This window comes from Corvus kubaryi, unplaced genomic scaffold (genome assembly GCF_017639235.1).
Source record: "Corvus kubaryi isolate FWS band 111438036 unplaced genomic scaffold, C.kubaryi_AGA036_p1.0 37133, whole genome shotgun sequence".
NCBI classification, from domain to species: Eukaryota; Metazoa; Chordata; class Aves; order Passeriformes; family Corvidae; genus Corvus; species Corvus kubaryi.
The window spans coordinates 338,085-355,152 of NW_024581034.1; the positions used below are offsets into that span (position 1 = coordinate 338,085).

Here is a 17,068-nt window from a genome sequence, read left to right on the forward strand (position 1 = left end):
AGCTCCTACTGCTTATGGTAACGTTGGGAAAGGGCCTCTCTCTCTAAGGAAGCAAAAAAGTAGGAATTAGCATTTGCTTTCAGCTACTGTATTTTCTTTTCCATCAGCAAATAATTGTACTGATACCAACACCCAAAATACAGTTAAAAAATGGAAAAGTAACCAGATAAAAGTTCTGTCTGCAGCTGCTGCTCCTGACAAGGAGCTGTGGTACATTCACTAGTCCTAAAACCAACAATTCCATCTTGGGAAGAAGAAATGTCTTCCAGACCAGAAAAATGCACGGGTAATTGCTCGCTTCATGTAATAAGTTCTAAAGTCAAAACATGCCAGATGCAATTTTTTATTTAGATCTTGACAATCGTGCATCAAAACACAATTATTTTTCCTTATCTTGCAGAAGAATTTCAGAAATACCTCCTGGAATTAATTTTCATCGATTCTGACTCCATGGAAATGCTGAGACGTGCTCGCACAAAATCGTTCTTTGAACTCTCGAGGATCTTAAGATGTTTTTCAGTTCCTGAAACTTGACTTTATTCCATAGGTGGGGAGCATCCAGGCACAGCTCTTGAAACTGAGACACTTTCTCCAACTGAATGCTGCTCTGACTTTAAATTATTTTAACAATGAGACCAATGTAACCCTTTCTACTTAAGTTATGACCTATTCATCAGATGAATGGTAAATGACAAAAGAAACTGTGATTCATTTCTTTGTTGCAAGTGTAACATCAAAAAACTATCACAAAAAAAGGAGCCATAATTGTATTGCTCAGTAATCCACATTATATCCAGCATCTCTCTTCCCTTCCCTCAGCAAATGAAAACGGCCTTATTTTTATTTAGATTCTCTGGCTGAAGGTGTTAAGACATGGAATTCTCTAAGTCTATATTGAAGGCAAGAAGCTGACTAAAAATTCACAAATGGGTTGTTTGTCCAGCAAATGTTTTGGGACTCAGCAATCTGTGAACCCACTTTGAAACATTTTGGTTTCTAGGTGATCTGAACTCCAAATTTTAGTTCTCACCACGTGCAAAAATCGTAAATTTATTACAATCAATACTCTCAAACTGAAGAAAAGATCCTTTTCTGTGTTAAAATCTCCTCGATACTGATCCTGCTAAGGCTTGGCTTTTACTATTATTTTAATGATACATTTATTTGTTTTTACAAATCAAGAAGTGTATTTTGAAATGTTTTCTGAAGTAGTTCTTAAAACATTTCTTAGATAAGTTCAGCAGCACAATCTAGTACAGACTTGAGAAACAACACACACTAGATCAGGGAAGTGATTCTCAATAAAACAAGCTGTAAAAATCCAACATTGTCCCACATTTTAGTGAAACCATCAGTCCAAAGTAGCACAGTTTTTATAGCTAAAATTATTAGATATGTCTGTAACAAGTAGCAGCTGTAGGGAATGCTAGAAAATGCAATAATAAGGTTATTTTCTCTGTGTTCAAGTCTTGCTCCTTACCTCTGCTCTTCAGCTGTTGCCCCATTCCCCTCTCTCCTCCTCCCACACAGCCTCTGCTTTTTCATCTGCTATCAAACCAGATCCACCAGCTCTTCCTCCTGCATTTTTTCCCTCCAAAAAAAAAAAAGTTCTTATCCTCATCAGTCAAGGAGCATGCTCTGATTTACACAGTGCATGGATAACTCTCACCCCAACTTTTCTCAGGGCTGGAGCACTTCTCTGGTCTCCTCTGGGCCTCTGGCACTTGACTTGTTTTTATTATCTTGTGTATTTAGGAAGAAATGGGTAAAGAAAGGAGATAATTTCTGAAACTTGAGGTGGCCAATATGGCTAACACAATAAAATTATACACATTTAAATAATTATGTATTTTTTAAACATATTAACACACCTATACACATACACGAGCCTGTATATAGAATTATGGAATTAGACAGATGCAGGACCACAGTTCATCACTACTGTGCACCCTCTAGGAAATGCTGGCAGAGATAAAACTCTGACCAGCTGAAATTCCTGAAATGAAACCATGTCACCCTGTGAAGAGCAGCTCTGGATGATCTAACTGTAAAATACAAGTTGCCCTGATGGACCTTTACACAGGATACTTTTCCTGGTAGAAGAAAAATACATGTACCATGAAAACAGACAGCACAAGATGTCTTCCCTTTTTATTTTCTTCCTTCTGAGAAAAACTTGCCTCGGTATTCCCATAAATCCTTTGTCATTCATGTCACCAGTCCAAGTGCCAAGTGAGTACAGAGCTTTATTAAACTGTAACACGTTCTGCTCGTTGGGAACACCCACTGCAACCCCAAAAAAAGAGCTTTCACAGGACAGTTGCAGTAGAAACGACAGCAAACTTTCTGATTTAAGCTGACAGCTGTTCTTTAATCAGCTTTTCACTCTAAGAACTGCATCGTGTCAGCCAGATAGGCCTATGCCAAATTCCAGTCCCCTTGCACCTGGAATTTCATGATTTCCTCAACATGTCAGAAATCATTGCTGGAAATGAACTGTCAAGGGATAAACATGACAGATTCACCAAGGCAGTCCCTTCCCCATCTACTGCTGGCACAAGTCACACCTGATAACTTTTTTTTGGAGTCTTTGTCCAGTGACAAACTCTGAGAACACCACAGCGTCTTTTAACTCGCTAACTCCAATTCAACTCCCATCTTAATTCTACAGAATAAATCCAGCTTGATAAACATAAATAATCACCTTTATGTGGTGGGCAATTATTTTTCTGATAACATTAGTGCATAACTGAATTGTCAAAGGAATAAAATACATATTCAGAAGACCTGAATGTTGCAAATGCAGTGTTCCAAAAGCAGCTGAAGTTTGCACTTTTATCTTTTTTGAAGAGCGATACAAGAAGATGCCTCTATTTCCTCTCACTTATATGTATTTATTTATCTATATATTTACTCAACTTGTCCCTGTAATTAAAATCTCTATTAATTAAAGACATGTTCTGGCCATAATTTGTTTAGGAGTGAGGCTACAAAAGGAGCCCTAATGAAATTGTCAGACAACCACTACAACAATTTCCCATTGTGGAAAGGAGGCGTCACTTCTGAGCAATGGTAACTCGAGAGGATCTCGCCGGGCTCCAGCTGATGCCAAGCCTGCTCTCATTTTCCCAGTCTCACTTCCATAAATTAGCTGCAGGGCCCATGGACAGTCAGGGAATCTTGATGGGGTTTTTATGCTTGGAAACCCTCCACTTTTGTCAGATCTTTAGCAGTGAGGTCAGAGCGGGCGCAGCGGTGCCAAATGGCCGCGGATCCGCAGCATTTGTCACAAGTCCGGGATTCCTGCTCTCCAAACCCCCATCTGCTCCAGGCAGCCCTGGCTCCAAAGGCTTTATCAGGAGTGCTGAAACAAAATCCCCACCCAGCCACTTTTACTACGGCCTTCACACCAAGGCAGAATGTGACGCCTCCATTTGGATCAATCTGCCACCACAGGTTTGACTTTAAATTCAGATTCCGATTATAAACTCCAAGATAAAACTGAAACTAAGAAAACTCAGCCTCACCACTCTGCTGGGTAACCTGTACTCAAGAAATGCTCAGCCCTGGTGCTGCTCTCTGTCATCTCAAGAGTGAGAAGCCAGCAGCAGCCCAAGATCAGAAATGTTTTAAATATATATTACATAAGCCATTCTGGGGGGATAATGACATTTTCCATTCTCTCCAGTACAGAAGGAACACGCCTGGTGAAGAAAGTGGTTGTGAAGTATCATGCACACTGACTCGAAGCCAGCCTTGAAACATGAGAGAATCCAATTCCATGAGTGGCACTTTGGTCAGATGCCAGTACATCATAATTTCGTATCAGAGTTAGCTCCACAGAAAGATTAAATGCTACTCGGTACAAAAGGCATTAACTTTTAGTTCTCACAGCAGTATAAAGACCCTTTTTATGGAGATTGCTACAAACAACATATTTTCTTTCACTCCTCAAAGCTTCCTACATTTTCTAAATGATCTTCAAAAACATTTATTGAATCAACACATGGCCCAAAAGTTGTTTACAAACCAGAATGCAAAGTAAGAATGCTGTTCATTATTATGTGCCTACAAATGTGCTGCATGCTTGTTTAACAGGAACAGCATGTTTGCTGCCATCCTGCAAGAAGGAAAACAAAATTTGAAGTAGAGAAGTGTAAAATAAAGGGAATGTTTGCCAGATTTCCCTTTCCCTCTCCCCTAAATACATGGGAAATACTCCCTGAAGATAAACAGCAAAAAAGGGAAAGGTATCTTTAACCACCACCTGGAATTACTTGGCTCCACATTTGGAGTTCCCTTCCATCTCCCATCAAGATTTCTTAATTGGAAATGTTTTGCTGTATTCTGACACTACATGCCATCAATTCCTGTGGAATTTCAAAGGCTGTTTTAAAACCGAGGAAATATTATACAGGGCAGTGGCTGCAAACATGCAAAGATATTTTAATGCAAATCTATGTACACACACACTCTGCATAAAATGCTTTCCATCCCTTCCTTGGTTTTCCCCTCGAAATCCAGCTCAGAAGTGTCCCCTGGTGGCAAACACCTTCCCCTCACCACAGAAGCTGTAGGAAAAGCCTCAACTGCATCCAGTTTGGGGAGCAACAGAGTGATTTTAGTATCATGCCAACACTAACGCGGTTTAGCCGGGCAGGGACGCTGGTCAGTACTGGAGTCACTGGTGAATGCACTGGAAATACCTGCAGCATGCCAGCCTTTCCCCAAAAAACAGCTCCAGGGAGAAGGCTGGAGAAAGTTTTGAGAGTGAACAAATTAGGAGATAATCCAGCCTTCTAATAATTAGAGAATTCCAGAATGGTTTGGGTTGGGAGGGACCTTAAAGCCCATCCAGTGCCACCCCTGCCATGGCAGGGACACCTCCCACTGTGCCAGGCTGCTCCAAGCCCCAATGTCCAACCTGGCCTTGGACACTGCCAGGGATCCAGGGGCAGCCCCAGCTGCTCTGGGCACCCTGTGCCAGGGCCTGCCCACCCTCCCAGCCAGCAATTCCTGCCCAAGATCCCATCTAACCCTGCCCTCCTTCACCTTAAAGCCATATTTACAGGAGGCAGCAAAAACAAAGTTCATTTGTCAGTCCAATCCTGTTTCCCACCAGGATGAACTCTCTCAATTGACCACCTGAGTTTTCACCTCACAAACCAGTAAAAAGCCTTTTATAGTTTCACAGCCATGTTACACTATAAGGTTGGTTAAAAAAAATTGCCTCTGAACAAAGAGCCAGGAAAATTTTTCTAGGAATGTCTCCTGTGCCCGTGTCTCATGGTTTAACTGCAACAGCCCCACCATCTTCTTCCCCACGCCTTTGATCTACAGTCACTGTTGCTATTCCTGATGTCACGGAATCATCAAGACTTGGAAGAGCCCTCCAGGATCACCCAGTGCCACCCCAGCAGCACCAGCAGCACCCCAAAGCCTGTCCCCAAGGGCCACATCCAGACTCCTCCTGAGCACTCCCAGAGACAGTGACTCCAGCACTCCCTGGGCAGCTCATCCCAAGGCCTCACCACTCTGGCAGGGAAAAATTGTTTCCAATCTCCACCCTGAGCCTCCCCTGGTGCCATTTGAGGCCATTTCCTCTCCTCCTTTCCCTGCCCTCTCCTGGCAGGGACTTGTGGGGAGCAGTGAGGTCCCCCCTGAGCCTCCTCTGCTCCAGGCTACCTGTGAAAAGCATCCGAACCCAAAAATTTACTAATTTAACTCACAAACCAACAATTCTATGAGGAAACTACACTAATAAAGGTGTGCAGAGTAATAGAAAACTGTGAAGAAAAAGAAATATGTGCTAAAATACACAGAATTTATTCTACCATGGGACCGTGGGACAAGTGTTACAAATGTTCCCTGGGGTACAAGAGGAAATATCACTGAGATACAAAAACCAGACCAAAGCAGCTCTGAACTGTTGAGTTTGGGCACAATCCCTACGTAATTTCATTATCCTGAGTGCCAATAAAGCAAAATAGGAAACAAATGAAGCACAGACTGTCAAAAACCATATTCTTGGAGAACAATTCCCTTCAGAACCACACACTCCAACACCAGCAAACAGCAGGAATCATTACCAGAATCCAGACACTGACACTTCCCACGAATGACAACACTGAAACCAGTTTGCTTTCTGGTTTCTGTATCCCTTCTGGGTTTGGAAGTTCTTGTTATAAAGCAACAAAAGTGAATCTGAGGAGGGGAGAGGGAAGAACACAAACCAAGCAAATGCAAACCCACCCTCCCCGCCCACACAGGCAACTCAAAGCCTTGCAACCCAAGTGAATTTATTATGGAAAAGAGCCCTAAATCCACAGAGTTCAATTACAGATATTTTTAGTTGACAGCACTGTTATCAGTCCTTGGGTAAAGTATCACACATTCATCAAATCCATTCCCCAAAACCAGTAAGGTGCTTCAGCAAAGACACATTTTTACTGGTACAGATGCATTCGCACTGCTTTATCTCATCTTTTTTTCTTTCAAGCAACTTTGCCTTGAAAGATATTTTCATTTCTAGCCAAGAGACAAACTGGGAAAAGCTTTCAAGTACAAAGGTTTTTTCTTACTTCAAATAATACATGTAATACATTAAAAAAGTAAAAAACATTAGACACAAATGATTTATCAGTGATTAATTCAGGTCTCTCACATAGTCTGTTCATTCAACATTTTCCTCAGCTCTTCTGTTACTTCTGAGCCAGAGAAAAGAGCAAATTTCCTTTCTGGAATAATTAATTCCAAAGAGCTCTTGTTTTTTGTTCGACTGCCTATAAGGCAGGGATGAATCTCATGCTCTGAGGATAAGAGAAAACAAGCAAATCTCCTATTTTGTAGATTATACATTTTTGGTTCACTTGTAAACCAAAAACTTGGACAGCAACAACAACTTTGGAGTTTCAGTGTAACTACCCCTGATCTTAGCACTGGAAATTTTAAAAAAACCCTCAAGTTTCCCTGAAGTTGAATTTCAAGCCCTACAACCCCCATGAATATGCATGGCAACATTTCAGAAACAATTGTCTCAAAATGTACCCTGAAATCAGGGTTCATTATAGTGTTAGCTGAGAGTTCAAATTTCCCACCCTCAAAGGAAGATTTATTCAGGATAAAGTAATTCCATATTTTCTTGGCTGACATAATAGACCTGGAATTTAAAAGCAGACGATGCCACCCCAGAATCAAGACATGGAAATCTGCTCTGACTGAGCTGCTTCTGCTCCAGCTACTGAGTTACTCAAATACACAAAGAATTTTGAGCCTGAGGAGTTTCTACTCAAGTTTTAAGATGAGCAAATGTGTGGGTGTAACAATTCCTAATGGGAATAATCACCACTGGGACAAATCTCATTCTTCAAGGAGTAAATCCTTGGTTTGAAACTTAGGAGATGTTAGGCTGAAACTCCCGGCAATAAAACACAATCCTGGCATTTACGTCTGAAAAATTATCCTTGGAGGTGGCTGAAAGAGCAAATATTTGAGAGTTTAGGGGCAAAGCTGCAGAAAAAATCAGATCTCTGTGCTTGGAGCTGCCACTGAACATGTGGGTGCCAGACGACAGGATCAGAGGTTTGGCCACTGGAGTCCCCCCTCCCCACAGGGACACGGAATTTCCCTCACAATCTGCTCAACTGCTCTGCAGCCCAGCAAGGCAAGAAGAAAAGACAAAGGTGCTGTGTTTTGGTATCAATACTGGCCTCTAAAATTACACTTAGCATCAAGTTGTGTAGATTTAATTAAACTTTCAACCAGCATTTCAATTGTTCTTCATTCAAACACTGCCTTTGCTGCTGTTGTAGCAAAATTCCCCCTTAAACCTCCTAAAGATGGACATGGCCATCCATTATTCAGATAGCAGAGCTTTTATTTGAATTTAAAATACAGTAATTCCAGTTCTGCTCATGTTTTGTTGGCTTTTTTTAACCCATGCAGCAAGACTGTGGTTTTTAAGGTCCATGATAACCACATGAACTGGAAATTAAAACTCCAAAATGGGAATCCTAAGGAGGAAAAGAAAAGAATTTCCAAACCATCCCTCGGAAACAGCTTAAAATTCCACTGCAAAAGCACCAACCAAGACCCACAGAGGGAGAGGAAGATCTGAAATTCTTAATAATCAGATCGATATAAATCAGCAGCATAGGTTTGATGGGATTATTAACAGCACCTCAACAATGATGCAGAAAAACACAGACTGTCCAGGAATTTAAGCAAAGGAAAAATCAGGAGAAGGTATTTGTTTGTAGAATAAAGCTGAGAATTTTATTTGATGCCCACAAGGTAGCAGAAAACAAGTCTGGTGAAAGTTCTGAAGTGATAAAAGGTGCAAGAGACACCAAGGGAATCCCAGGGAATGGGGGACAGCTCTGCTGTAAATTGAAGAACAAACTCACCAAAGCAGCCCTTAAAATGGAAAGAATTTTAAAATGACCAAAACACCCCCTCAGCTTTATCTTTTCTTAATGGAGTAGGAAATGCAGAACAAACCTGATTATTATTTTTTCCTCATAAGCAAAAGGAGCTTGGGGTTCCTAAAATGAATTCGGAAAATCTGAGCAGGTGAGGGGTACCAGCAGTTTTTAAACACAATGGAAACTCCAGTTTGGGGGTGAGGAATCATTCCTGAGCTGCCAAGTCTTAGGAACAACAAAGTATTCATCATTATTCTGGGATCTGTTAACAGGACCTTGAGCTTCTTTTATCATTAATTGACTCATTATGGCATTTTTATTATAGGGAAGGCTAAGAAAATCATCCAAAAATCCCTTGTTGTCAATAAAATCAAGGATTTCCTCAAATAATTCATATTTTTGGTATCTCCTGGCTCTCTGGGAAAGCAAGGAGACCTATGGACAACATGATGGATGGAGAAAAACAAATAATTTGTGAGAACGCTAAATTATTACACATTCATTATTTATTTCAATGTTTATTTTTTATTTTTAATTTTCAATTTTAATTTTTATTCTTCATTTGGAACTGTAGTTGTTACGCACAAGTTGCAACTTCCTACACAAGATTCTGCAATTACATCATGGCTAGAGAAAAAGGCATTGAAACAATGACTACACCCAGCAAAACACCATTAGAATATGTAAATAAAACAATTAAAATCACATTAAACCACATTAAAAACTGATTAACTGTATGAATAAAACAATTTATTAATAGAATTTATGAGTAAAAATTTAAAAACTAATTGCGGTATAAACTTTAACTAAAGGAAATATAATTAAAATATCTTTACTTGATGGTCTGCAACCCTGGGATATGCCACTAGATGGCAAGTTTGGATAGAAATTAGCTGAATTTTAATTCATGGCACGTTTGAAAAGTCCAAGGGCATTGGATAGAAACAACCATGAAAAAACAGAGTGAAAGAGGAGAACAAAAATAGGAAGAGTTCAATAAACAAGTTTTGTATCTGGAGCACATTTAGTATTAGTGAAAAATGTTAAATGGCTTTTACTTTTGTTTCCAGGCTGCCACACAAATAGAGACTCAATTCAAACACAATTTTGAAGTCATTTTTAAAGGAAAACAAGTTAAAATCACTGCTTTAAATATTCCTCACAATTCTTCAGAGCAGTGTCTCAAAGGGAGGGATCCAGCATTGAGAGCTGACAACTGAATTACGAATATTCCCAGGAAATACAACAACATCCTCAGGAATCAAAGTTTTCCCTGTGCAATCCTACCCCCTCCCTACTCACTCTGCTCTGCTCCTCACAATTTCCATTTGCTCTTTTGTTGCCAGCCTGTGCAGAATTCTTTACCTTGATTTCAAAGAAAAAGAAATCCTGTTTTTTAAAGCAGTTCTTTCTGCAGCTCGCTGCAGCCTTCAAAATGAACAGCATCAAAAAGTTCTTAACAGAAATACAGCAAACAGAAATGCAGCAATATAGAGAAATACAGTGAAATTAACCCTGCACAATTCCCCCCCAGTGAAATTCAGAACTCCTCCTAGCAGGGAACAAAACAGTGATGGATGAAAAATTAACACTTTTTGCTTACCTGGAGTATCTGCTGAGAACTCTCCAAACAAAAACACACACAAGAAGCAAGGTGGGTTTAAGAGAACACTGAATTTCCCTGGCAGGGTAAACCCCAGGAGGCTTACCTCATCTGGAGAGAGCAGGAAAATGGGTGCTAACACAGGAATTTCACTCAGTTCACATCTCAGCCCAAGGGATGTCAGGATCTCCTTGAGAACTTCGTATCTCTTGGAATTGCTCATCTTGAGCAAATTAAAATCCTCTTCAGTTTGCACATCCATGGAATTGCTGTCCAGTTCCAAGTGGGCCTAGCAGGATATTAAAGAAAAAAAAAATCAGTTTCCAAATCAGGAATCACAGCTGACAATACAGCACAATTTCCTCTGAAACCTACCCAAACTTTCCCTTCTTAATGAGCTTCCCCTGGAGGAGTTGACCAAACTTGCATTTGCCAGCTTAAATTTAACCTTCTGCTTTTCAGGTCTGCCAGAACCAACAGTGAAGTTGGGCAAATTCTGCCTTGAACAAGAATTCCATTAAAATTAAAATTCCATTAAAACTGAAATTCCATTAAAATTGAAACTCCATTAAAACTGAAAGGGCTTTATTAGAAGCTGTACAAGATATGGAGAACTCAGGCAAGTCACATGAATTAAGAGGAAATCAGCACAGATAACGAAATGCTTCTGTCTAAAAAAATTATTTTCTCACCTGGTAAAAATCACTCCTCAAGGCTGAGGCAGATGCTTAAAAGTTGAAATTGAATGCAAGAGAAAAAAAAATCCTTCACAGACCTCCTTTTTGGCTCGTTTTTGTCTGGTTTTTCTTTTGTGTTACAAGATATTTCAAAGCCCTTGGACTCTCTGCAGATTCATTTAATGCTATTAAATAAAGCTCTTATTTTTGTTCATTTCTTCCATTTTGCAAAATTTCGTGATACACTTTGTGTTTTATATTTTTTTTATTGAAATTCAGGGATATGAATGAATGTGGCTGCCTCATCCCTGGCAGTGTCCAAGGCCAGGTTGGAGCACCCTGGGATAGTGGAAGGTGTCCCTGCCCGTGGCAGGAGGTGGAATGAGATGATTTTAAGGTCCTTTCCAACCCAAACCATTCCATGATTGTAAAAAACACATTAAAAATGAAGCAGGACACACCCACCCACCAGGAGAGCACAGAAAAAAGAGGAACAAATCTGCCAGAATATTTAATAGCTGACATCACTGCCTGTCCCCTGAAAACAAAAAAGGCTTTTCAAATCCAGACTGGAAGTCATTTAGAATTAGAAAATGTCACACTAATCCTTCTAATCTGATTTTTGAAGCTGTGTTCTAATGCCTTTTCTTTTTTTTCTGGGGGAAACCTGTGGAGCATTAAGTTCTACAGGATCAATTTAAAGGGTGCAGCAAAGCACAACTTGCAGGAACAGTGTCTAATCCATTTTCTAGCAGCAGCAGCCAGCACAGGGGAGCCAGAGCTGCCTACAAAAAAAGCCATAAGCATCCTACTGTGTCTAACAGAGTTTCCAAAAATCCAGCAGATTTAAGATGGTAAGAGACAAATCACTTCTAAGACACCCCTGAATATTTGTGAGCTCTGTAACTGCTACTAGAGTGGTGATACCTGATCCCTGAGCAGTTCAATGTCAGTGCTCTGGGCTCCTGAGAAAGTTCTCTACCTGAAATATTGGTAAAAATAGAACCTTTCATAAAGTTTGTTCATCTGGCTGTTAATTTCCTTAACTTCATCTACTTAACCACTGGGAAACGAATCTTGCTCTGCTTTTCTCAATGTGTTTGCCAGATTTATTTTCTAAATAAGAAGTATTAGAAACAGCCTAAACTTCCAATGCAAAAGGCACCAACCTTTTATAAAGTACCTCCTATCAGCCTTTCCATCACTTAAAACTTTAGCTGGGAATATTTAAATAATTTAAATAATTATCAGTGACCAATACTGATCTTTCCATGGAAGCTTCCTCACCCATTATCCAGAAAGTAAAACTAAGAAAAAAATGTTATCAACACTTTAATTGATCTGCTGTTTAATTTTTTGAGGGGGTTGCTTGGCTGTTTTGGTGGTTTTTTACCAGAGATCACAACACTGTAACACTGGAGAGGCACCTATTTCCTGGGATATTTTTTTTAAGTGCAATGAATGATTTTGGCTCATCCTAGACTCCCCCAATTCCATCCCCCAGGTGCTCTGAACTATTTGGTAGGTGCAGATTGTTAAACATTTAAAACTTTAAAGCCTGGATATGGACTCAGGAAACAAAAAATCAAGTTCCCAGCAAGGTTTATTTTACACTTCTTGCTTGGCCACAATTCATATTTTTGTAAGGATTTTGTGGGATGTATTTCCCACCTCCCAAAATCTGCTCAAGCTGTATCCCTGCACAGCTTCCAGCAGGCAGAAAGGGAAAGCTCTGCTCTGGAAGATGACGGAATCCCAGAGGGGTTGGGGTTGGAAGGGATCTCTGGAGATGATCCAGTCCAACCCCCTGCCCAGGCAGGGTCACCTGGAGCAGGTGACACAGCAGCACATCCAGGTGGGTTTGGGATGCCTCCAGACAGGGAGAATCCATCACCTCCCTGGGCAGCTGTTCCAGGGCTCTGTCACCTCCATGGAAAGAAATTCCTCCTCATGGTGAGGGGGAACTTCTTGTGTTCAGTTTATGGCCACTGCTCCTTGTGCTGTCACTGGGCACCACTGGGAAGTCTGGCACCATCCTCTGGCACCTCTTGGAGATACTTCCATGGATTGATGAGTAAAATTCCTGCTCCGTACACAAACCTGTTCTTTGTTTTACCCCTCTCTGTGATCTTCCCGGATCCACACCTGCCTGGCTCTGTGGTGACAACAAGGAAATGGAACAGCAGTGACATTCCCATTCTCTAAGGGCAAGTGAAACCATCGTGCATTTGGACTCCTTGTACATCCAGGACATCCATTTATACCTCAGGGGGTGGGCAGGCCCTGGCACAGGGTGCCCAGAGCAGCTGGGGCTGCCCCTGGATCCCTGGCAGTGCCCAAGGGCAGGTTGGACACTGGGGCTTGGAGCAGCCTGGGACAGTGGAAGGTGTCAGGGTTGGGATGGGATGAGTTTTGAGGTCTCTCCCAACCCAAACCATCCCATGATTCCACACCTCTCCTTGACAGGAATCCCCAAGAACATGCCATGGGGACAAGGGAACATTTTCAGGATTGCACAGCATGCAGCAAGGAGGAAATGAATTCTTCCCTGCTCACAGTACCTGGGAAAGGACGGCTTCTCCTCCACTGCTCCCGTAAGTCAGATGCACAATAACTGTGTCTTTATCAGCATTGTTTAATCGACTCAATGTCTTCACTCTGCTGGCATCTTCCTTCATCCCTTGCTCAAAAACACAGCCACTGACCAGCAGGTTCAACTTCACCTCAGGGCTGTCCTTTTTAGAGACCACCAGCTCATGCACAGCCTTCCTCAGTTTGTTTTTGCACTTTATCTGCACGCCCCCAAAGGTGAAGGACGAAGAAAACCCAAGAATCTTCCCCCCTTTAGACAAAAATTTCATAAATTGCTTGTGGCTCCCCTCAGGAATGGGCTCCTCTGTGGCAATGACCAGCAGCAGGGAGTTCTCAATCCAGGGATCTTTGAGCACTTGCTCCTGCTGCAGCTGGTAGATGGTGTAGCTCTCAGCATCGATGCATTCCCTGAGGACTGATTTCACCTGCTCAAACCTCTCTTTGGCAGTCTCAGAGCCCAGGTAGATCAATATATTAGGGGGTTTTCCAGCAAGGTTTACCCTCTTTATTCCCTTTTCCAGACATTCATCCTCCTTCTCCTCCAGTTTGCTGCTGCAATCATCAGGAAGCTCTGGAATGTTTTCTGCAGAGGCGAATTTCACGGATTCGATGGTGCTGTTTTCAAGCTGCAGACACTCGTGGCAGCTGGAAAGGTGCAAGTGGTGATGTTCCCCAGCTCCTGGCTCCTTGTCACACGGGCTGGTGACTTCATCCTCATGCTCCCTTCCTTCCTCCAGCTTGGATTTCTCCTCCTCACCTCGTCCTAATCCTGATTTCCCGGCAGGAGTTCCTGCATCCATGTCTGCACTTTGCTCTTTCACGGATGGTGCCTCCTGGGCCAACTCCTTCAGAGCAGATTCCTGTAAATAGACAGCTGGAAAAGGTAAAGGATACAAAAAAAGGGGTTAGAACAATGATATCGAAAGAGTTATGATGAACAGCACTAACACAGAAGAATTTCATTTCATTTCAGTACAAATACTCTGTAACAGCAAGAATTTCACTTATTTGACACAACAAATCCAATTTCCCCCCAGAACAACATGAATTTGTGCTCATAACACAAATCTAAAGACAAAACAAAGCAACCTCTGGAAAAATGCTGCTCTTTTAAAGAGGGCAGGGTTTAAAATCACTTGCTGCTGTTTTGAAATGAACTATTTTGAAATAAGCTAATAAAGTGATGGTATTGGGTAAGATACAGATATTGAACCATGTCTCTTGCACTGCTGAAGGCTGCAGACAAAGGTTTGGCACAAGAAAAGGGAGGCAAAAGATATTTGAACTGATTTCAGTCTGCAGAAAGGGAGAGAGACACACCCACAGCAAGGTTTGGGAGCTAAGAATCCAAGGGAAAACAAGAAAAGATGAAGAACTGTTACAAATTCCCCTTTTTCCCTGAAAATGATAGAAATGCGAAGATAATTTGTAGCAAATCCAACTGAGAAGAGCAAAGATGATTATTGACAGCATGACGTGCAGAGCAAACTAAGAGGAGAGCAAAAACACACTTCACAAGGCAGGGTTTCTTCAGCTGCTGAGCCATGAAAATACTTCAAAGTCTGAAAAATTTTACTGAATCCTTCTCCACTCACACAAAACCAAATAAATTTATTAGGCTTTTAACTCAGTGAGAAAATTGATTAACAACATTTTGTTACAACACATCAGATCCAAGTTCAATCCCCTTCCTTATGAAACTACATCCCCTTTGGAGCAGAAACTTGAAAAAGGATTTTTTTTTTATATCCCAAGAGAATTTCACAGCTTCCAACCTATGTTATTCCATCTAGAGCCTCCCCCAGCCTGTCCTGGAGCAGCTTCCACACAGCACTGGAAGCAAAAGGAGGCAGAAAACATTTTAAAAAGGGAGTGACTGAGGCACTCTCAGCTTCTACCCTTCCTTGGGGGAATATTTGTGCAGAACAGCACCAAGAGACAGAAGTTCCCATCAGATTCCTTTGGGAGAGTATTCCAACCCTCTTGCACTCCAGCTACACGTTGTCGATTTTGTCATTCCTTAATTTCTGCCAGTGCACTCTGATCTACACTAAAAAACCCCAGCAAATAAAACCCTCACAAAACCCCAAAAAAACCCACCCCCAAATTGTTCTCAATCCATGCTCATCTTTGAATACAATTTCATTTCAAATATGGGAAAAACGGGAACATTTGCCCAAAAACTTCATGGTTTTTCTTGGTTGGTTTGGGGTTTTTTTAATAGATTTGTTAATCTAACAGTCAAGACTTGGAGAAAATATTTTCTAACTTCTGGTTTGGAGCACCCTGGGATAGTGGAAGGTGTCCCTGGGGTAGGAATGGATGATTTTTAAGGTTCCTTCCAACCCAAACCATTCCATGTTCCTATAAAATTAAAGCAGAGCTACAGAGGGATCAACTGCCTGGAATCCCAACAGGAAGGAAACTCTGTCAAAATAAATGCCAATTTTTCAGGTAGGTATAAAGACTACATGCAAAGTCCTGAAAGAGCCATAAACCAAACATGTTGTGCTGTTAAAAATGATCAGGAGGATACTTACAAACAATCCTGTGTGGCACCATCCCGTTATCCATCTGCAGCCTGTCTTCCAGGAAGGCTATTCCAAGGCTACTGAAATTATCTACACTTGCTTCAGCAATTAACTTAAAAGGTTCACCAGGTTTATAGGCCAAGGGTGAACAAAAGTCTGACCACTTCACAATCTAGAACAGAGCATATGGATGGCTTTCAGTTGGAAAAGGTTATGGAAAAAGACCCAAATATCAACAGTATTGTGATTTTGCAAGAGGGATTGCAGGAGAATTGGATACAACCCAAAGAATTTACTGAGGAAGGGTTGCTTTAGGCAGCAAAGATTGAGCCCTGATGGAAGAGAACAATGTCCACACCAAGTGTTGGAAACAAACTGGGAGTACAAAGGAACCATTCCCAAAGATCAAGGCTCTGAAAGTTTCAAGCAACAAAATGGCAGCAGAGCATTGGCACATTCTGGAAGAAAAAAATCTATTTGGATTTATTTCCTTCAGCACAAATTCCAAGCAAGAACGCTGATAAAAAGAACAAAAGTAAACTACAAGGGTTTAACAATAATTATCAGAAGCATTAACTAAACCCCGAGGGTTCAAGCTGCTTATCTGCATCAAAAATTCCTTTCTCCAGGAAAGAAACATTGCACAAGTAGGAGACACAATTGGATACACAAACCTGTTGTTCTCCCATGAAGGAATTATTTAGAGACAACGAAGCAGCACCTGCCTTCATGGCCTAAAAAAAAATCAGCCCTTGCCATGGAATATGTTCCAAAAGCTGGGAGACAAAGTGCAATTCCCACAGAACAGCTGCAGCACTTTATCACCACACACCAGATGTAAAACACTGATTAAAGACCTCAAAGGAGAAACTCACAGGGAGTGCACACACTGAGGGTGAGCTGTCAGTTATCCCACTTGTTCATAATTAGACTATCAGCTAAATTTACCTTTTTATTCACTGCAATTAAATGGTTTATACAACATCCAAAAGAATCCAGCTCCATCTTTTGATTCTGTGGTATTTCCCAAGGGAACAAGAAGAAAGAACAACCAACCCTAATGGTTCTGTCTCCTTCCTAAGCCACTCTCAAAGGCAGTTTGTGATTAGCACAACCCGAATGAGACCATTCAGTCACAGAATCCCAGAAGGGTTTGGGTTGAAAGGGACCTTAAAGCTCAGCCCATTCCATGGGATGCCATGGGCAGGGACACCTCCCACTGTCCCAGGCTGCTCCCAGCCC

General features: G+C 41.4%; 1 protein-coding gene across 1 annotated transcript in view; it reads right to left on the reverse strand.

Annotated features, from left to right (window-relative positions):
* The window catches only part of HLCS (holocarboxylase synthetase), a 103,109-nt gene extending 87,074 nt beyond the window's left edge, over positions 1-16,035 (reverse strand). Inside the window, exons 1-3 of the mRNA XM_042021303.1 lie at positions 15,836-16,035; positions 13,265-14,169; positions 10,133-10,315 (exon numbers count right to left, since the gene is read on the reverse strand). Of these exons, the coding sequence (XP_041877237.1) occupies positions 10,133-10,315; positions 13,265-14,169; positions 15,836-15,869 (1,122 nt within the window). The 5' untranslated portion in view covers positions 15,870-16,035. The remainder of the gene's footprint in view (positions 1-10,132; positions 10,316-13,264; positions 14,170-15,835) is intronic.
* Positions 16,036-17,068: the final 1,033 nt, after the last annotated feature.